At 40.5% G+C, this 23,181-nt stretch overlaps 1 protein-coding gene across 1 annotated transcript in view; it reads right to left on the minus strand.

Annotated features, from left to right (window-relative positions):
- LOC132894337 (disintegrin and metalloproteinase domain-containing protein 12-like) overlaps nucleotides 1-23,181 on the minus strand; it is a 234,502-nt gene that overhangs the window by 187,124 nt on the left and 24,197 nt on the right. The window contains exon 2 of the mRNA XM_060934018.1: nucleotides 498-604. Within this exon, the coding sequence (XP_060790001.1) occupies nucleotides 498-604 (107 nt within the window). The remainder of the gene's footprint in view (nucleotides 1-497; nucleotides 605-23,181) is intronic.

The raw sequence follows: 23,181 nt of genomic DNA on the forward strand, positions 1-23,181 counted from the left end.
TTTGTTTTAAGATGCATTTCTTCTCCTCTGTCTTTGTGTGTAATTGTATGTGGGGTGGTGGTAATAGTTATTTTTAATGCTCTTATTTTTAATTATCTGTTTAGTATTGCTGTATGTATTGTCTTTATTTCTGCTTTTTATTGTACAGCACTTTAACTCAAATTCTGTTGTTTTAAATGCACTCTGTAAATAAACTGACTTGATTTGACTGGACTACATCAGATGATCTGTGTAAATCAGAAGGTGACTTTCTGAACAGTAACAGCAATGTGTGTATTGCCTTTATTAATGGAAAACATACACGTTCTGTATGAGAATTATTCACCCTATTGGTTCAGAAGTTAAAAGTAGTGATGCAAAAATCAATAATCACACACATATACACAGCCACTATAATAATCGTGCTGTTGTATGACTTCAAATGGCTTTTAGGTTTGCATTATTTATATGTTATGTCATATAATTTGTGGCACTAGCTGGTCTTATATTGGTCTTACCTTCGAGCGAAACAGGCTGATTGAGCGTTGCTTTTTTCCATCCAGTAGCAGTGGTACCGTAGTCTCATACTGTTCCAGCTTCCTGACCCCACTTTTCAAAAGTCTCTCTGTGAAACGTACAGAAGAAATGACCTAGGAATTTTGCAAGAGAATAAACTGACATATAAAAGGGTTTTAAAATGGACTGGATGCCAGTCAAAACACTCTGGTAAAATAAATCAAATCATTGAAGCTGAAATAAATTAATATCAGCATACTGGTACACACAGACAGAAGGATCACCCCACATCCCCCACTGCAGAAAATGCAAACACCCTCAACCTCAAAGCAAGATTACATTAAAAATTGATGAACGTGAAACAAAAAAGGATAGGCACATATAGATGCACAAGCATCCTTGTTCCACACATGCCTACTTTTCTCGTTTTTGATTCACTGCACCTCTGCTGACAAATACCAAGCAGTTTGTGTAACTGGATTAAGGAAAGAAAGAGCACTATAGATTTTTCTTTCACTTCCAGCTTTTCCACACTAAATTCTCACAATCAGAGGATTATGTAAATGTGCATAAGGGAATTTTACTGTGAACTTGGCCTGTTTTTTTTCTTTCTTTTTGCTATACTAGTACCTCGTCACTTCAGCATAATCAAAATTTTCCTCTCACTTCTTAGGGTAGTGTATTAAGTCCCAATAGGGTGCTCCAAACACTAAAACCATCCATTACAACATCTATTATGAATGAAAGAGGCACACACCACAGCATAATAGCACAACAGCTCTGAGACCCAGAATGCAAGCAAGACAACTGAGTGCATTATTTTCAGCTCCTCAGAGCACTGTAAGCATCTTTCTCTCTGACACACAAACACAAAAAACATATGTGCACAATTATTTCCTACAACTCGAGGGTTGTTAGGGTTCTTCAAAACACTAGTTGTTCTTTTTAAGACCAAATAATAATAATAATAATAATAATAATAATAATAACAACAACAACAACAACAACTGACATTCAAATTTGTCCAGTTGCATCGTATGTTTTTGCACTGTTAACTCTTTCCTTTCTTTAAACCAAGACATGGCTGCTGTTGACTAGAATTCCCAGAGGATGTGTTGTCATATCAGTTACATTAAATAAGGCAAAACAAGGAAAACATGACAGAAATGTCTAACTGGAATAAAGATTTTGATTTGCCTTACCATTCATGATGCAATAATATAATAAAAGGCAATTGTTATAGTCACTGATCAGGACTAAAACTAACAAGGTTGATGAAAACATCCTTTTCAAACCAAAAACTATTATGTTTTCTGTAAAAGATGAGTAGAAATTAAGTTCCTGCTTTCACTTCCAAATGTTAGTTTACTCATCATAAAAACAGATGTACTGGTATATGAAGTAGTAGGGATGTAAGGATTGAATAAAAGTAGCAGGGATGTAGGGATTAAACAGAAGACGCAGGGGTGTCAGGATTAAATATAAGGAGTAGGGATGTAGGGATTAAAAAAGAGTAGGGATATTGGAATTAAATAGAGGCAGTAGGGCTGTAGGGATTGAATAGAAGTAGTAGGATACAGGGATTAAATACGGTAGAAGTACAGTAAAGTACAGTAATAGGGATGTATGGACTGAGTAGAAGTAGTAGGGGGTTGGACTGCGAGTTGGCCTAGTGGTTAGCGTGTCCGCCTCTCGACCGGGAGATTGCGAGTTCTACTCACGGTTGGGTCATACCAAAGACCATCATAAAAATGGCACCTACTGCCATCTGGCAAGGCACACTGCAATACAGATGCGAGTGGGGAAGTCAAACTCTTGCAGTAACCAGAGGACTAGCTCCCCACTGTAACCCTAGCTGTATAGGCGAGAGGCCAAGGGCTATCAAAACAGAGATCGGTGCTGCACCCATATGCCTTAAAGAGTTGGTTAGTACTGGGACAGGAGACTACCTGGGAAGACCAGATTCTGGCGTGAGAGGGACTTTGACTTTTGAGTAGGGGATTGAATGGAATAGAAGTAGTAGGGATACAGGGATTAAATAGAAGTACAGTAAGAGGGATGGAGGGATTGAATGGAAGTAGTGGGGATGTAGGGATTGAAAAGAAATAGTAGGGATGTAAGGATTGAATAGAAGTAGTAGGGATACAGGGATTAAATAGAAGTACAGTAAGAGGGATGGAGGGATTGAATAGAAATAGTAGGGATATAGGGATTGAATAGAAATAGTATGGACGTGACTCACTATAAGTTGTGTCAGAAGGCCTATCTGACACCACTTTTGAGATTTCATATGAAGCTGTCGACCAGCCCAAACTGTGACGTGTGCTCCCTAAACACACTGGGAACATTTAAGCATATGGTATGGGACTGCCCAGAGGTTTATGGCTTTTGGAGGAAGGTAACAGTGACTTTATCCAATATGATTGATAAACCTGTACCTCTGGAGCCGACTCTCCTTTTGCTCAATGACGATTCACATTTGGGCCTGACTGAGAAACAACGCAAGGTTTGGTTGGCTGGCTTGATGGCTGCCAAAAAACTGGTAGTACAACGTTGGCTACCCCCTCACAAATTGTACGCTAGGAAATGGCTGGAATACTTTCAGGATGTGGTTATGTTAGAAATGTCTACAGCACGGGTGAACAAAGCCAAAAGTTCTACACTGGACTCATGGAAGAGAGCCGCTTCGGCTATAACGGACCTGCTCAGTTCAGAATAAAGGCAAATCGTAGGATTGTAAGACACTAGACCGAGAAGGGTGGGGGGAGGGAGGGGGGACGCCGCCAGGGGGAGGGAGGGAGGGGTATGTTAAAGATATTTGCACTGTTTGACCTTCATCTCATTATCTCTAGCTGCTTTATCCTGTTCTACAGGGTCGCAGGCAAGCTGGAGCCTATCCCAGCTGACTACGGGCGAAAGGCGGGGTACACCCTGGACAAGTCACCAGGTCATCACAGGGCTGACACATAGACACAGACAACGATTCACATTCACGGTCAATTTAGAGTCACCAGTTAACCTAACCTGCATGTCTTTGGACTGTGGGGGAAACCGGAGCACCCGGAGGAAACCCACGTGGACACGGGGAGAACATGCAAACTCCACACAGAAAGGCCCTCGCCGGCCACGGGGCTCGAACCCGGACCTTCTCGCTGTGAGGCGACAGCGCTAACCACTACACCACCGTGCCGCCCCTGTTTGACCTTGTTGGGTGAAATTATAATTTCAATAAAACAGTTGTTCACAAAAAATGAAATAGTATGGATGTAAGGATTGAATAGAAGTAGCAGAGATGTAGGGATTAAATAGAAATAGTAGGGATGTAGGGATTGAATAGAAATACATTAATCAGGATGTAGGGATTGAATAGAAGTAGTAGGGGTGTAGGGATTAAAAAGAAATAGTAGGGATGGGCCCTTCTGCCTAATTTTAATATTTGAATATCTGTAAGAGTTACTGAACTTTTCTTTCGGTTAATTACTAAAAGAAAAAGAAACAATTAAAATGCTTCGTTAATATTGTTTGTCACTTTTACTGCCCGTTCTCCGTCACCTGTACGTTCACTTACTGCACAACACGCCTCGCACTACAACTCCCATCATGCTTTGCACTGATCCCCGTCCCCTGAGTACAAATTATAGACACCTGTTCTCAATCACTGCCACACACTCACACATGACTTAAGGATTCTGCACTCAGACACACTTTGCGAAATATTGTTCTGGTTTGTGCTGTTCATTACCAAGCCATTATTTATGTTTGCCATTTCTGTGTACGACGTGTACCTGTTCATTTATGTTCCCTCTTGGATTATCCGATTTATGCCTGTTTGCACATCGCTTGAACTCTGCCTGTTTGTTGACAATGCTTCTGATCATTGTTTTGGATTTGTTTGCCTTTTCAAACTTTTATTAAAACACCATTCATCTGCACTTGCATCCTGTCGTTCTGTGCCATGGCGCAATCAAGTATCATTTTCACACTGAAATGAAACATTCTTCCTATTAGTGGTAGTACACATGATTGTGACTTTTTCGACAGTTTTAATATAGAGAAATAATGAACAGAAATATTAAACAGGGAAAAAATCAGCCTATAGCAATGTGTGCTCTGGTGTTGCTTGTTGCAGGAGTGAAAATCTCATTCGATTAATGAAACTTCAGCAGCATATTGTGTAATAATCCCAGGGTTAATACAATTTTTTTCATTATATTTACTAAACCAGGAAATGAAAAGACTGAAATAAATGCTCCATGTGAGAGCTTAAAATGAAAAGCAGAGTAGCTGAGTCGTGCCATGTGTGCAGCATCACTTCTGGTGTAAAATGAGCTCAATCTGCTCATCTTAAAGCTACCTGATTTGTGTCCATTGCAATTTAAGACTTTTACTTTGGGTGTACTGAATGATGTTGGAAATGTATAATTTCACTTTTGTACCAAAACCTTAAGATCTGATTGCATAGTTTACATTTTGTTCATTTGGCTGATGCTTTTATTTCAAACACTTGAAATGCATACACTTGAGAGAGAATAAAACAGAGCAGTTCAGGATTAAGGACCCAACCTTTTGATCAATAACCCAAAGACTTACCACTGAGTGACCAGAGTAACATCTGCCAACTACCAAGATATTTTTTTTCAAAATTAAAATTTCCAGCTTTCACACCTTAATAGTACTATGCTCGACATCATGACACTCACAGGCCACTTTATTAGGGACACCCATACACCTGCTGTTTTATGCAGTTATCTAATCAGCCAATCCCTTGACAGCAGCAGAATGTATAAAATCATGCAGATACAAATCAAGCGCTTTAGTTAATGTTCACTTCAAACATTAGAATGGGAGAAACTGTTATCTCTGTGACTTTCATTGTGGCATGGATGTTGGTGACAGATGGACTCATCTCATCTCGTTATCTCTAGCCGCTTTATCCTTCTACAGGGTCGCAGGCAAGCTGGAGCCTATCCCAGCTGACTACGGGCGAAAGGCGGGGTACACGCTGGACAAGTCGCCAGGTCATCACAGGGCTGACACATAGACACAGACAACCATTCACACTCACATTCACACCTCCGGTCAATTTAGAGTCACCAGTTAACCTAACCTGCATGTCTTTGGACTGTGGGGGAAACCGGAGCACCCGGAGGAAACCCACGCGGACACGGGGAGAACATGCAAACTCCGCACAGAAAGGCCCTCGCCGGCCCCGGGGCTCGAACCCGGGACCTTCTTGCTGTGAGGCGACAGCGCTAACCACTACACCACCGTGCCGCCCACAGATGGACTGGTTTGAGTATTTTAGAAACTGCTGATTTCCTGGGGATTTCACACACAACAGTCTCTAGAGTTTACACAGAATGATGCGAAAAACAAAAACACTGAGTGAGTGACAGTTCTGTGGGTGGAAACGCCTTGTTAATAAGAGAGGTCAGAGGGCCGGATTGGTTTGAGCTGCCAGGAAGGATATAGTAACTCATAGCAACTCTTACAACCGTGGTGAGCAGAAAAGCATCTCAGCATGCAGCAGCAGAAGACCACAATGGGTTTGACTCCTGTCAGCCAAGAATAGGAATCTTAGAATCAAGAACAAGTTCCTGTTAAAGTAGCCGTTGAGTGTACAGTGGTGCTTGAAAGTTTGTGAATCCTTTAAAATTTTCTATATTTCTGCATAAATATGATCTAAAACATCATCAGATTTTCACTCAAGTCCTAAAAGTAAATAAAGAGAACCCAGTTAAATAAATGAGACAAAAATATTATACTTGGTCATTTATTTATTGAGGAAAATGATTCAATATTACATATCTGTGAGTGGCAAAAGTATGTGAACCTTTGCTTTCAGTATCTGGTGTGACTCCCTTGTGCAGCAATAACTGCAACTAAACGTTTCCGGTAACTGTTGATCAGTCCTGCACACCGGCTTGGAGGAATTTTAGCCCATTCTTCCATACAGAACAGCTTCAACTCTGGGATGTTGGTGGGTTTCCTCACATGAACTGCTCGCTTCAGGTCCTTCCACAACATTTCGATTGGATTAAGGTCAGGACTTTGACTTGGCCATTCCAAAACATTAACCTTATTCTTCTTTAACCATTCTTTGGTAGAATGACTTGTGTGCTTAGGGTCGTTGTCTTGCTGCATAACCCACCTTCTCTTGAGATTCAGTTCATGGACAGATGTCCTGACATTTTCCTTTAGAATTCACTGGTATAATTCAGAATTCATTGTTCCATCAATGATGGCAAGCCGTCCTGGCCCAGATGCAGCAAAACAGGCCCAAACCATGATACTACCACCACCATGTTTCACAGATGGGATAAGGTTCTTATGCTGGAATGCAGTGTTTTCCTTTCTCCAAACATAACACTTCTCATTTAAACCAAAAAGTTCTATTTTGGTCTCATCTGTCCACAAAACATTTTTCCAATAGCCTTCTGGTTTGTCCATGTGATCTTTAGCAAACTGCAGATGAGCAGCAGTGTTCTTTTTGGAGAGCAGTGGCTTTCTCCTTGCAACCCTGCCATGCATACCATTGTTGTTTAGTGTTCTCCTCATAGCGGACTCATGAACATTAACATTAGCCAATGTGAGAGAGGCCTTCAGTTGCTTAGAAGTTACCCTAGGGTCCTTTGTGACCTTGCCAACTATTACACGCCTTGCTCTTGGAGTGATCTTTGTTGGTCAACCACTCCTGGGGAGGGTAACAATGGTCTTGAATTTCCTCCATTTGTACACAATCTGTCTGACTGTGGATTGTTGGAGTCCAAATTCTTTAGAGATGGTTTTGTAACCTTTTCCAGCCTGATGCGCATTGACAACGCTTTTTCTGAGGGCCTCAGAAATCTCCTTTGTTCGTGCCATGATACACTTCCACAAACATGTGTTGTGAAGGTCAGACTTTGATAGATCCCTGTTCTTTAAATAAAACAGGGTGCCCACTCACACCTGATTGTCATCCCATTGATTGAAAACACCTGACTCTAATTTCACCTTCAAATTAACTGCTAATCCTAGAGGTTCACATACTTCTGCCACTCACAGATATGTAATATTGGATCATTTTCCACAATAAATAAATGACCAAGTATAATATTTTTGTCTCATTTGTTTAACTGGGTTCTCTTTATCTACTTTTAGGACTTGTGTGAAAATCTGATGATGTTTTAGGTCATATTTATGCAGACATATACAAAATTCTAAAGGGTTCACAAACTTTGAAGCACCACTGTATGTTGCCTGATGCAATTTTTCTTTTTTTCATATTTTCTCAGTGACTTCATGTGGTAGTGATGGGAGTTTGTTTCCTTGGCTGTTTGAGTATTGGCATTTCAACAGCATATTACACTAGGTATTGCTGTCACTTGTTCAGTTGGCACTAGAACTCTCTTGTCTAGAAGTTCAGCACTTCGTGTACCTGATTTTTGCACTCATTGTATGTTGCTCTGGATAAGAGTGTCTACTAAATGCCATGTAATGTAATGTAATGTCATGATATGATACATAAGCAATAACCAGATAGTGATTTCAGTATTCAAACACTGGCATCTCAGACAGGAATATCAGTCTACTTCCTTATTGAGTAGTAGAACATTGAGGCCGGGCAGCACGGTGGTGTAGTGGTTAGCGCTGTCACCTCACAGCAAGAAGGTCTGGGTTCGAGCCCCGTGGCCAGCGAGGGTCTTTCTGTGCAGAGTTTGCATGTTCTCCCCGTGTCTGTGTGGGTTTCCTCCGGGTGCTCCGGTTTCCCCCACAGTCCAAAGACATGCAGGTTAGGTTAACTGGTGACTCTAAATTGACCGTAGGTGTGAATGTGAGTGTGAATGGTTGTCTGTGTCTATGTGTCAGCCCTGTGATGACCTGGCGACTTGTCCAGGGTGTACCCCACCTTTCGCCCGTAGTCAGCTGGGATAGGCTCCAGCTTGCCTGCGACCCTGTAGAACAGGATAAAGCGGCTAGAGATGATGAGATGAGAACATGGAGGCCTGAAGTACTACAACACTAATACATAGCCAGCACCACATGCATATTATGTGTTTTACTAGTCGTTCTAATGCTTTCATTGGCCTACATTCATTGGCCTTTTTATCAGGTAAACTTACCAAATCTGTACAATGACCAACTGTAGCCTGACTGTTGCCATCTGTTAGCACCACTCTACTCCATTCATTAATGGAAAGGAAGTTAATGTTGACAATGGCAGTGTGTCATGCTGGCATGAGTATGAGACACAGCAGCATTGCAGGAGTACACTTGTGTAGACTGCTCAAAAATTTCAACCTAATTTTCAGGCCGGGGCGGCACGGTGGTGTAGTGGTTAGCGCTGTCGCCTCACAGCAAGAAGGTCCGGGTTCGAGCCCCGTGGCCGGCGAGGGCCTTTCTGTGTGGAGTTTGCATGTTCTCCCCGTGTTCGTGTGGGTTTCCTCCGGGTGCTCCGGTTTCCCCCACAGTCTAAAGACATGCAGGTTAGGTTAACTGGTGACTCTAAATTGACCGTAGGTGTGAATATGAGTGTGAATGGTTGTCTGTGTCTATGTGTCAGCCCTGTGATGACCTGGCGACTTGTCCAGGGTGTACCCCGCCTCTCGCCCGTAGTCAGCTGAGATAGGCTCCAGCTTGCCTGCGACCCTGTAGAACAGGATAAAGAGACTAGAGATAATGAGATGAGATGAGAATGAATTTTCAGGCCTTTATTTTCAGCCCAGTGGTTTTAGCACCTCTACTGGTGGAGATCTTTGGTTTGGTTTATTATTATTATTATTATTATTATTATTATTATTATTATCTGAGCAGTGACACTTGGGTGATAATCTCAGCAATGGTGCTGTGCCTGATTCACTTATACTATTTCTCTAGTCCCACTTCAATACGAAGAATGGTCCATTACTAAAAAAAAAAAAGGAAAAAAAAAGTCACTTGTATCCATGGAAACCAAGAGGCTGCAGTCAGTGATTGTATACCTGCTACATGACCCTGTATTGTAGGTTTACCTGACAACAATGGCCAAGTAGAGCAACAAGGCAGAGGTATTTTATAAACAATATTTGGCATATCACATCATGTTCAAATACACTATATGGCCAAAAAGTTTGTGGACACCTGGCCATCACTCCCATATGTGTGCCTTTTCCAAACTGTTGCCACAAAGTTGAAAGTTGTATGCTGTAGCACTGCAATTTCCTTTCACTGGAACTAAGGGGCCCAAACATGTTCTAGTATGACAATGCCTCTGTGCACAAAACGAGGTCCATGAAGACATGATTTGCTGAGACTTGGAGTAGCCACTCAAGTGGCTTGCACAGAGCCCTCACAAATGCTGGCTGCATGCCAGACCTTCTTTCCCAACATCAGTGCCTGATCTCACCAAAGGTCTTGTGGCTGAATGGATAAATTCCCAGAGCCACGCTCCAAAATCTAGTGGAAAGCCTTCCCAGAAGAGTGGATGTTATTACAACAGCAAAGGGGGACTATATCTGGAATGAGATCTTCAGAAAGCACATGTGGGTGATACGATCAGGCACCCACAAATATTTAGGCATATAGTGTATGTTGGATGCCACAAATGAGGCATGGGTACCTGTTTGAGGCACCAGTATCTGAATACTGAAAGCCCTATTAGTGTATTCATTACACATCAACATGAAATCTGTGAGAAATATGGTTTTGAAAAATAAAGGCAATGTCTGTCAATATTTGGATGCAGACAGCAACGTCAGGAGTAAAAACAAAAAGAAAGAAAGAAAGCCTCGGGGCAATTTTTACACTAATGTAAGTAGGAGTGGGCAGCCAGATATGCAATTCATGGGACAACAGAGGAATAATAGATTTCTGATGATGCTCAATACTCTATTAGATGTCTCCATTAAAAGGTTTAAACTACAATGGACACAAATCAGGTAGCTTGGGCTTGGGTTATCAGATTTACAGATTAAGCCCAATGTACTGTAGACCAGACACAATTCTAGCACACTGCAACTGTTCTTGGTGCTTTCCATTTTGCATCAGATGCCACTCTCAAATGGAAGATTCATGGAAGTATTTTTATGCATGTGCAAATACATATCTGTACTGACCATCAGATTAATGTTTATCACACATTGCCACTGTGAGCACTTAAATTTCTGAATGAATTCAATGAGATTTTTAACTCTGCAGCAGTTAGAACTTTTACAAAGTTGATGATGGTATTTTAACTGACATCATAGTGCACGCTGCTATAGCAGATCTAAAGGGTGAAATATCGAACTGATATTCAGTAAACAATTTGTTGTGTGCTTATTTCTGTTCGCTCTCACACAAACGTGTACACTGCCACTGATAAGAATAAAGCTTGAATGCGCTGAAAAAAATGACACTTGATTACAGTACATTAAGGATGATAATTTTTTTCCTCTCCTAGTGGTTAATTGACGATCCATTCATCCATTCCATTAACTCTTATACATATTCAAATATTACAATTCGGCAGAAATCATATTCCTATTGAGAACACGGCCACACAATTGTGCGCTTGCCAATCTCATAAAAAGTCATATGGAATAAAATGTGCAAAGAGTAGTTTCTATACATTTTATATGAATGCACCATTTGTAACTTTTATTGGATAAAAAAAGCTCATGTGAGTTCTTATGAATTTTCAATGAGAAACCCATTTTAACATATACATTTTCGCTCACATGTCACAGCTAATCTAGATAGAGTCTAAGATTAGACAAGACCCTGAGAGGCAGTACTCATGAATACAAGAGCATGGAACATGAGTGGAAAAACCTGCTCATGCTATATTAAGCTCCCACACACTCAGCACCTTGGCGCATTCAGCACATCAGAATTCCTCGAGCTGAGCACACTCCCTGAATCCTGAGCCCACTCTAACCTCCACTGCCAGATTCTGTTAAGCCGCTTCCTATTCCCCCTCTTTCTGCTCCCAGAAGCAGGAAGTGGGAAACTGCACCCTACAGACATAATGAGGGGCTCTGAGGGCAAGAAAAAAGGGCCAGTCAGGATATATGGCAGACCGCTGCAGGATATGTAGATTCTCTGGAGGAAAGACGAATGAAAGCTAGAGAGAGGGCTTGTGAGGAATATCTCTGCTGTTTACTGTTACTGTTTATTTCTGTCCTTTACAGTTCATCTACCTGTTTGAAAATCTCTCTCTCTCTCTCTCTCTCTCTCTCTCTCTCATTAATAACCAAAGTTTTAAAAAAAAAAGCCTTGTTGGGCCAAACCAAATGTCCCCATAATGTCAAAACTGTCGGATATTCCTAATCTTGAGGAGACCAACACACACACACACACACACACACACACACACACACACACACACACACACACACACACACACACACTTCCTGTGTGTTTTGAGAATTGGCTATCCACCCTCATTTTGTCTCTTTGTTTATCTCTTTGTCATGTTTCTCTAAAACCTTGTAAATTCTGGTTTATGCATTCTGATTTTAAATTTTACACTACTTTGTGGATGACAATATGTCCAATGTGTCAGAAAAATCAAATCCCTCAATATAGAAGTGAAATTTATACATCATCGTCTGAGAAAGTGGCAGTGAGTAAGAGTATATGCATGCTCATGAACTGGAAATAATACGTCCTGACTGTGAGATGAAGACAAGAGCAGCGTGAGATCTCTTCTGCTTTCACTCTATTTATACTATTATATCAACTCTATTTATACTATTATATTTATCTATTTTAGACACACATGCTTTTTTTTTAAGGAAAAAGAGTCCATTCTTTGGCAACTGTTTCTGTTCCCAAAGGCTTTCTGTACATCACAGGAAGAGTTAAATCCTATGGTATATTGTAATGAATGTTTCGATCACTAAGGAGCAACAAAATCTATGACTGGTCATAAGGACTTGTTTGAAATCTCTGCATCTGCTGTTTAAAGTACTAACCTCTGTCTGGTAAATCAGACAGTGAGCAAAAAACTTTTGTAGAGTACTGGTTTATAATCCAAACAAAACTAGTTTTTACTGCTAAAATATGAGATGATGTGCAAGCTTATTTTTGTCCCATTAAGTCATGGATGTCTTTGACAAGATATAATTTAAAGTATGTCTCTGTGCTAGGGCTACAGGACTCGGGTCCAGTCTCTGTATTGACTTAGAAATTTTCCATTTGTACAGAGACTTAACTCAAGCTTAAGGATTGTTCTCAGTAAATATGGTCTTGATCTTGACTGAGAGGTTGTGAAATTAATGTTGGTGTTGTCTTTCCTTTCTGCATGCACAAAGTTTGAAGAAGTGAGAAGTAATTCCTTCTTCTGGAACCCAGAGCCTAATGATTGGCACAGTGCATGAATTAAGTCAACTAGATGAATAAAAAGGCTTGACCTCGAAAGAATTTGATGATCTTGGCTAATCCTGGCCTTGGACTTATTTTGAGCTTGACAATATTAGTCTTCATTACAGCCATCGTCTCCACCAAATAATTCCTAAACTATTAAACAACATCTATGAATTTTCATGGCATTGCATCAATCACAGGCCTTAAAGGGTTAAAGCATCCAAACACAGATTTGGAAAATGTTTTTGTGGTGTGGCAGAAGTGCTGGAGCTGTGGAGAGTCATATAAGGCAGTCATAAGTGTGTGATGGATCTGAGAAGTTGTTGAAAGTCATCCAGAACATCAGTGCTGGAGTGAAATAGGTGTGTGTCGGGGAAGGGGTGGTGGTTTAGGTATGCGTTTAAAAAATAAATAAATAAAAATTAAATAAAAATTATGACATGCACCTCATGCACTCCTGCAATCATAGCCGATCAATGTATTTTCAGTGTTTTAGTGTTGTTTATCTTTGTGCAGTGTTGGTCCAAGGGGAGAAAAAGTGCATTATTTTCTGAGGAACAACTTTTTCTTAAACATCATCTTGGTAAATAATGCTTGGAATCTAAGTGTAATAGTCAATATATCGTTCATATATAGATAGTGGTATGTAGTGATTAAACAGCAGTGAACAAATTAGTAGCCCTGGGTTCCCAAGACAAGAAGATTTCACGATTAGTTTTTCATTCATATTTGCTTGGCAGTCATGAAGATTCAACAATCCAGACAAAAAAAAAATGCAAAGCAAAGGTTTTGAAATTTGGTATATGTATTTAAAGAATACATACCTCAAGATGTACCTCAGTGTTGTAACTAAAAGGTGTGCTTCTGAGGTTCACTGCCTGCTGCACTACACAGTTCAGCTCAGACCTGATCTGACTGATGGCAAAAGGATTTTTACTCAGTGGATTAATTAGCCTACTCAGATGACAAAAACATGTCAGATCTTCACAGACTCAGGAACATGATGGTACGGGTATGTGGAAACATGAGCAAAAAAAGTGTAGTGCAAAGGGTCGTCTCACACCAAACATTGACTTTTTTTCATGCATTACCGCTTACTGATCTTTATAGTACGTCTTTAATGTAGAAACATTTAATTTCATTATTTTTGAAGGCATCTTTGCTCTACAGCATTTCACTGCATGTGTCTAAGACTTTTGCACAGTACTATACACATATATACGCACACACATTATATATATATATATAAAAAATATATATATACACATCCATCCATTTTCTGCCGCTTATCCGGGTCGCAGGGGTAGCAGCCTAAGCAGAGCAGCCCAGACTTCCCTCTCCCCAGCCACCTCCACCAGCTCTTCCGGAGGAATACTGAGGCATTCCCAGGCCAGCCGAGAGATTTAATCTCTCCAGCGTGTCCTGGATCTGCCCCAGGGTCTCCTCCCGGTGGGGCATGCCCAGAGAACCTCCCATGGGAGGGGTCCAGGGAGCATCCTAACAAGGTGCCCGAACCACCTCAACTGACTCCTTTCAATGTGGAGGAGCAGCGGTTCTATTCTGAGTCTCCCCAAATGACCAAGCTTCTCACCCTGTCTCTAAGGGAGAGCCCAGCCACCCTGCGGAGAAAACTCACTTTGACTGCTTGTGTCCACAATCCCATTCTTTCGGTCACTACCCACAGCTCGTGACCATAGGTGAGGGTGGGAACGTAGATGGATCAGTAAATTGAGGGCCTTGCCTTTTGACTCAGCCCTCTCTTCACCACAACAAACCAGTTTAGCGTCCGCATCACTGCTGATGCTGCCCTGATCCATCCGTCGAACTCCTGCTTCCCCCTACCCTCACTCATGAACAAGACCTTGAGATACTTAAACTCCTCCACTTGAGGTAGCAACTCCCCCCGACCTGAAGCAGGCACTCCATCCGTTTCCGGCTAAGTGCCATGTCCACAGACTTGGAGGTGCTGATCCTCATCTGAGCCACTTCACACTCTGCTGCAAACCATCCCAGCACATGATGTAGGTCACAGATTGATGAAGCCAACAGGATCACGTCATCTGCAAAAAGCAGAGACGCGATCCTGATGCCACCAAACCGGACACCTTGGCTATGCCTAGAAATTCTGTCCATAAAAGTTATGAACAGAACCGGTGACAAAGCGCAGCCCTGATGGAGTCCCACATGCACCGGGAACAAGTCCAACTTACTGCTGGCAATGTGATCCAAACTCCTGTTCCGGTCATGCAGGGTCCGAATGGCCCGCAGCAGTGGGCCCTGAACCCCATACTCCCGAAGCCCCCCCCCCCCCCCCCCAGGGCACCCCAAGGGACACGGTCGTAAGCCTTCTCCAGGTCCACAAAACACATGTAGACCAGTTGGGCAAACTCCCATGCACCCACCCACTGTCCATTTTAATAAGAATACCTGTACACCTGCTCATTTATGCAATTATCCAATCATTCAGTCAAGTTGCAGCAGCACAATGCACTGCTCTTAAGAGGTTTCATGTTTTTCACAGTTGGACTGGAACACATTTGCTTTCTCATAGTACTTTAAGAAGAGTCCACTCAGCACTTACTGTAAGTCACTTTGTTATCCAGGATAAATGGTTAATAGGTGTGTGTGTGTGTGTGTGTGTGTGTGTGTGTGTGTGTGTGTGTGTGTGTGTGTGTGTGTACGCACGCATGCACTTGAAGAAAAGAGATGAAGTGTGTGTGAGGCAGACAGAGATAGAGTATGTCGGTAAGTAGCCAGCACACGAGTAGCTGTGCATTGTGCTATTCTGAGGAAGCTACAATATAAAGTACACTTCATAAAAGTCAATATGCACATATTTTTTCATGATATTAAAATAAAATGTGAAAAATAGAGGAAAAATAAAGAAAAGTCCTTTATACTGTAGGAGTCTGTTTGTGGCTCGTTGGCAAAGGTTCAGAAGACAAATAATAACAAACAGATTATATATCTTTGTCTATGATCTACTCACCAGCACAAGTGGCATTCCAAACATAAGCAAGCAGGCAAACCAATAAATCATTAGTCATGACTAAATTAAATACCCTTCCTCTTTTTGTAATTGCAAGATTGTGGATCCTTGTGGATCCTTTTTTTTTTTTTTGGAATGCTTTTGGCACAAGGCTAAGCTCATAGCACTGCAAAGATCAGATCAGAAGGTTTTCAGGGTGGAGATGCATTTCCTGTTAGTTGGCATACTGAATACTTTAATCTGTAGAGCAGTGGTGTAGCCCGGGTGGTGGAATGAGTAAATATATTCGAGAATAAATACACTATATAATTAATATAATTAATAAAATCGCTGCGCTATCTATACAATTATATTGCTAAATGCAACATATGCTCATGCATTTTGGATGGAAGCCAGACAATAATAGGAGCAGTGATAACACCAGTTTGCTATTTAATCATACAGTTGTGGTCAGAAGTTTACATACAGTGACATGAATGTCATCTTGGATATGAATGTCATGGCGATATTTGGGCTTTCAGTAATTTCTTTGAACTATTCTTTTTCTGTGGCAGAATGTACAGAATACAGCTTCAATTAAAAATAAAACACTAGAATTTGGTGCACAAGTTTTAATTTTCTTTGGGTTTTCTGAAATCAACACAAGGCCAAAATTATACCGTACATACAGGGTCAAAAATTTACATACACTCACTTAGATTATTAATTCAGAGGTGCTGAAACTTCCAAAATGTCTTTTATCTTGCCAAGGCCGAGATCTCTTCACTTCTTGTTAATGATCATGATTGACTACAGCTGGTAGCTTCTCTGTGCCTTCATAAAAAGGGTTTGTTTACAGAACTCATTGGATTGACCAACACACAGTAAAATGGGAAAGTCCAAGGAGCTCAGTGCAGATCTGAGAAAGAGGATCACAGATGTACACAACTCCAGAATTGTCTCTTGGAGCCATTTCTAAACAACTGCAAATTCCAAGATCAGTTCAAATAATTGTGTCCAAGTTATTGTGAGGTGTAGTCACTTTGCCAAGCCACTTTGCTTCAAGAAAACTGAAACTGTCACCCTCAGCTGAAAGGAAATTGGTTTGGATGGTCAGGAACAACCTGGGAACCACCATGGCACAGCCCTGCCATGAACTGGAAGCTGATGGATCACTGTCTACAGTTCAGATCACCATGGACTAAGAGGCTGCTATCCAAAAAATAACCTCCTGCTCCAAAATTGACACCTTCAAGCTTAACTAAAGTTTGAAGCTGACCATACGGACAAAGAAAAAATCCTTCTGGAGGATAGCTGTATGGTCAGATAAGACAAAGATTGAGTTGTTTGGCCACAATGACCACCATGTACAGAGGAACACTGTACCAGCTGGTGGTGGTGGTAGGATCATCATGCTCTGGGGCTGTTTTACTGCCAGTGGAACTGGTTCATTGCACAAAGTGGATAGAATAATGAAGAAGGAGGACTATCTCAGAATTCTTCAGCATAAACCATCAGAAACTTGAACATGACTTGGGAGTTACAACAGGACAATGAATCCAAACACGCATCAGAGCTGGTTGTGGAGGATAAAGCAAGCTAACATTAAGCTTAAAACAAGTCCTGACTTCAACCCTATTGAAAATATATGAACCATGCTTATAAGTTGAGTCCATGCCAAGAAAAAAAAAATTAATTGAACTCTACCAATTCTACCACCAACAGTCGTGAAATATCCAACCAGAATTCTGCCAGAAGCTTGTTCATGGTAAACAAAAATGTTTGGTCAAGGTGCATCTTGTAAAGAGACATTTTACCCAAATATTAGGTGTGTTGTATGTATTATTTTGACTCTGTATGTATAATTTTGACCCTGTGTTGATTTCAGAAAACCCAAAGAAAATTAAAACTTGTGCACCAAATTCTGTTTTTTATTTATTTATTTAATTAAAGGTGTATGCTGGACATTCTGCCACAGAAAAAGAACAGTTCAAAGAAATTACTCAAAGCCCAAATATTGCCATGACATTCTATCTGAGAGGTCACTGTATGTAAACTTCTGACCACAACTGTATAAGGCATTATCTGCTGTCAATCCATTCTTGCCATATTAATACATCACCATAGCTTACCTTTATAAAAGTTCCACTGAAAATGATTAAATTAATAAGAAAATAATGACAGTTCATTTTTTAAAAGCAGATCTATCCCTCATTTTCTTCTCATACATTAAATTTCCATTATTTCATTACTGGTTATTTTGATATCCCTGAGCTCAGAGTGAAGCTAGTACGCTAGTAGCTTTCACACAGAAATGAAAAGTGCAAGATCCTGATTAGTTAATCCTGTTTCTCACTGTAGCAGCTGGCAGTCAATACGATGTGATTAAGTAAATGAAAGGAGCCTTCGTTTGACGTTCAGGGGTTAAATATGTAATCCTAATGATGACTTTGTTGACATTTTATGAACATCATTATAGCACAATGACAATGTTTTCTGATACGTATATAATCAGTTGTGCTCTGTGTGTTATTAAAATTTGGAACTCTCATAACATATTTTGGTTGGGTTTAAACCCCAAAAACTGCTGCCACAGAGTGACCATATTTGAGTTTATTCTCAGCTATTTTCTTTGTTTGTTTCTCATCTCATCTCATTATCTCTAGCCGCTTTATCCTGTTCTACAGGGTCGCAGGCAAGCTGGAGCCTATCCCAGCTGACTACGGGTGAAAGGCGGGGTACACCCTGGACAAGTCGCCAGGTCATCACAGGGCTGACACATAGACACAGACAACCATTCACACTCACACCTACGGTCAATTTAGAGTCACCAGTTAACCTAACCTGCATGTCTTTGGACTGTGGGGGAAACCGGAGCACCCAGAGGAAACCCACGCGGACACGGGGAGAACATGCAAACTCCGCACAGAAGGGCCCTCGCCGGCCACGGGGCTCGAACCCGGACCTTCTTGCTGTGAGGCGACAGCGCTAACCACTACACCACCGTGCCGCCTGTTTGTTTCTTTTATTTTAAATATTAAAGATGCTTATTTCAAGCTGGCAACAGAGGAAAGAAATTAAGGACCTGGGCAAGTGTCATCATACATGGGCTTTGTGTTTGGTTGGCTATGCTCTTTGTATTATTTCTGTGTTTGTTTCTCTAATGAACATTTATGTGCTGTTTAATGTTTGTAACACTTTAGTATGTCTCTGATGATTTTGTGATGCTTTCCACAGACTAGACAAATCTGTAGAACCCTCTAGATCTTTCCTATTGCATGAGTATGCAGTCATCTAAAATTAGGAAGTTTTATAAAGCTGGTCAGAAGAACAGATAGATATTGAGGTCGGAACAAATTGGTTGATTGTGATTGGATGATTTGTAATTTTTTAATTTAAAGATCTATCTATCTATCTATCTATCTATCTATCTATCTATCTATCTATCTATCTATCTATCTATCTATCTATCTATCTTTGAGGTATGCTGTTATGGAAAACATTTTAAATACAGGATGGTATCATGAGGACTGACACAAAGCAGAGTTATTGAAAATAATCAACTGTTAAGTTGATTATTTTCCAATAACAGCATGTCTCCAGTTGTTTTATACCACACCTATTTGCCAACAATGATTTTTTAAAATTATTAATGAACAACATGTAATGCCTTTTAGCTGTTTATAGTTTTGCAGAAGAAACAAGACATCTGTTCTCACACTTCTTATATGAAGCTATAAACAGCAAGATACATTTTTCTATCTCTTGAAGTTAATAAGAAAAAAAATGCAGATATTGATATCAAAAGTACAAGCATCTCTGTCCTGAACACTTTCCTATGGTGGAAAACATACTCTCTGTTACAAAGCGCTATCACTGGAATTCAGTGTCTGCTTACAGAAAACTTCACCAGATCAACAATTATATGTTTTTCTTTAACAACACTTTAAACAACACGCGTTGTAAATCCATTTATTCTTAACCTTAGATTATGTAGAGACTCTGCCGTACAAGTCTCTGTGAATTACGTAGCTGTTGCTACAGAAATTATAATGTATTAAAACATCGCACTGACATAAACCTGTGACTTGAATTACAGTTGGCATGACTGTCAAGACTGATGTTATAGAAAATTATACAACAGTTAACTCTGGTAGGCGGCATGGTGGTGTAGTGGTTAGCACTGTCACCTCACAGCAAGAAGGTTCTGGGTTCAAGACCAGTGGCAGATAGGGGTCTTTCTGTGTGGAGTTCGCATGGTTTGCGTGGGTTTCCTGTGGGTGCTCCGGTTTCTCCCACAGTTTAAAGATATGCAGGTTAGGCTAATTGGTGGCTCTAAATTAACCGTGAATGGTTGTTTGTCTCTATGTGTCAACCCTGCAATGACCTGGCGACTTGTCCAGGGTGTACACCGCCTTTTGCCCATAGTCAGCTTGGATAGGCTCCAGCTTGCCTGCGACCCTGCATGGGATAAGCGGTTATGGATAATGGATGGATTAATTCTGGTCCACTAATTTAATTAGCATTCTGAGAGTGCTCATATTTAGTGTAGCTGCACTGGGGCATTTCACTGTGTGTATCACTCTGCCCATCTGTGTTTGCCATGTAAAATTACACTTCCTAGTTCAAAACAGCTACTACAGTAGAGTTACTGACATCATCAACGTATGTGTAAATGATTCATGAAATGATTTTTCATTGATATAACTTTGGACTTAAAATATGACAGCTCATCAGATGAAAATGAAAAGGAAGAAGTGGCACCAATTTCACTGGAAGCACCTTTAACAGGAATGTAGAAATCAAAGTAAGCTAGTAAGCCATCTAGTTGACATATAAAGTGAGTGCTGCTTCTTCAGGATCTATTTCAGATCATGGAACAACAAAATGTTTGGCTGAAATGTCACTTACTCAATATTCTTTTTTTTTGTTTTTTTGTTTCTTGAACTGTTGTATAAAAGCAATATCAAACTCACGATTGTGCTATTGTACTAAATATCAGCACAGCTGTGATTAGTTACAGCACTCAGCCTTCGACTTCATGTCTATACCGGATCACACCTGTGCTGATATTCAGGAGAACTACATTCATGCTCAATTAATCATCAGGTTTTGGGTTTCAACAGCACTCTTGTATAAGTTTTAACTGTGGTATAAAGAGATCATGTTATTCTTTGAGATTTTTTTTCTGGCTGAAAAAGGCAATCCGTTACATTTCATGGCATTTGTGATACTGGTCTGGCATGGTGACATCAGCGCCTGTGTTTAAGCTGTTGTTTATGGCTTTCAATTTTCTGTACAATTTTGCGCCATCATTCTGAATGGACATTCTGTTAATCGATCTCAGTTTACACACACACACACACACACACACACACACACACACACACACACACACACACACACACACAAACCAGACTGAAGCTTTCATATGCTCATAGATTAAAACACAAAGAAACCTGATGATTGATTTTATTGCAACTCTGAATTTTTTATCTGTTTGTTTATGCTTTTATAATATTAGAACAAGTAGTACAGAATGCTGTTAAGGTTGAAATGGGTGCTCTTACGAGGAATAAATAATAACTGTAGACTGAAGTAGTTAAAATAAACAATCTAAAAGAGAAGTTTATAGAATTCAATATAACAGTTTAGAACGGAGACTCTATGAGTAAAATCCCGATTCAAATTTTCTGCCCATGCTCTGATACTTCAAATTTATGCCATTCATAGGATGTGGATGCTAATACTAAGCACAACTGTTACTAAGGGTGGATAAAGCAATAATCCAGGACTATCAATGTCTAATCCGGAAGCAAAGCACGTCAGCAAATCAATGACATATCTGTCAAGAAAGCCCAGAGGAAATAATGCTAGTGTTGCATTGACAATAACTGTAGCACAGTTAATGATTTACTACAATAATTTAACAAGGGACTTGCATGTTTGAACAAGTTTGATGGTGATTCACTATTTCCCTTACAGTGGTGCTTGAAAGTTTGTGAACCCTTTAGAATTTTCTATATTTCTGCATAAATATGACCTAAAACAACATCAGATGTTCACACAAGTCCTAAAAGTAGATAAAGAGAACCCAGTTAAACAAATGAGATAAAAATATTATACTTGGTCATTTATTTATTGAGGAAAATGATCCAATATTACATATCTGTAAGTGGCAGAAGTATGTGAACCTCGAGGATTAGCAGTTAATTTGAAGGTGAAATTAGAGTCAGGTGTTTTCAATCAATGGGATGACAATCAGGTGTGAGTGGGCACCCTGTTTTATTTAAAGAAGAGGGATCTATCAAAGTCTGATCTTCACAACACATGTTTGTGGAAGTGTATCATGGCACGAACAAAGGAGATTTCTGAGGACCTCAGAAAAAGCATTGTTGATGCTCATCAGGTCAGAAAAGGTTACAAAACCATCTCTAAAGAGTTTGGATTCCACCAAACCAGCCAGACAGATTGTGTACAAATGGAGGAAATTCAAGACCATTGTTACCCTCCCCAGCAGTGGTCGACCAACTAAGATCACTCCAAGAGCAAGGCGTGTAATAGTCGGCGAGGTCACAAAGGACCCCAGGGTAACTTCTAAGCAACTGAAGGCCTCTCTCACATTGGTTAATGTTCATGAGTCCACCATCAGGAGAACAGTGAACAACAATGGTGTGCATGGCAGGGTTGCAAGGAGAAAGCCACTGCTCTCCAAAACGAACATTGCTGCTCGTCTGCAGTTTGCTAAAGATCATGAGGACAAGCCAGAAGGCTATTAGAAAAATGTTTTGTGGACGGATGAGACCAAAATAGAAATTTTTGGTTTAAATGAGAAGCGTTATGTTTGGAAAAAGGAAAACACTGCATTCCAACATAAGAATCTTATCCCACCTGTGAAACATGGTGGTGGTAGTATCATGGTTTGGGCCTGTTTTGCTGCAGGACGGCTTGCGATCATTGATGGAACAATGAATTCTGAATTATACCAGCGAATTCTAAAGGAAAATGTCAGGACATCTGTCCATGAACTGAATCTCAAGAGAAGTAGGGTCATGCAGCAAGACAACGACCCTAAGCACACAAGTCGTTCTACCAAAGAATGGTTAAAGAAGAATAAAGTTAATGTTTTGGAATGGCCAAGTCAAAGTCCTGACCTTAATCCAATTGAAATGTTGTGGAAGGACCTGAAACGAACAGTTCGTGTGAGGAAACCCACCAACATCCCAGAGTTGAAGCTGTTCTGTACAGAGGAATGGGCTAAAATTCCTCCAAGCTGGTGTACAGGACTGATCAACAGTTACCGGAAACGTTTGGTTGCAGTTATTGCTGCACAAGGGGGTCACACCAGATACTGAAAGCAAAGGTTCACATACTTTTGCCACTCACAGATATGTAATATCGGATCATTTTCC

The sequence above is a fragment of the Neoarius graeffei genome, chromosome 11 (genome assembly GCF_027579695.1).
Source record: "Neoarius graeffei isolate fNeoGra1 chromosome 11, fNeoGra1.pri, whole genome shotgun sequence".
Classification (NCBI taxonomy): domain Eukaryota; kingdom Metazoa; phylum Chordata; class Actinopteri; order Siluriformes; family Ariidae; genus Neoarius; species Neoarius graeffei.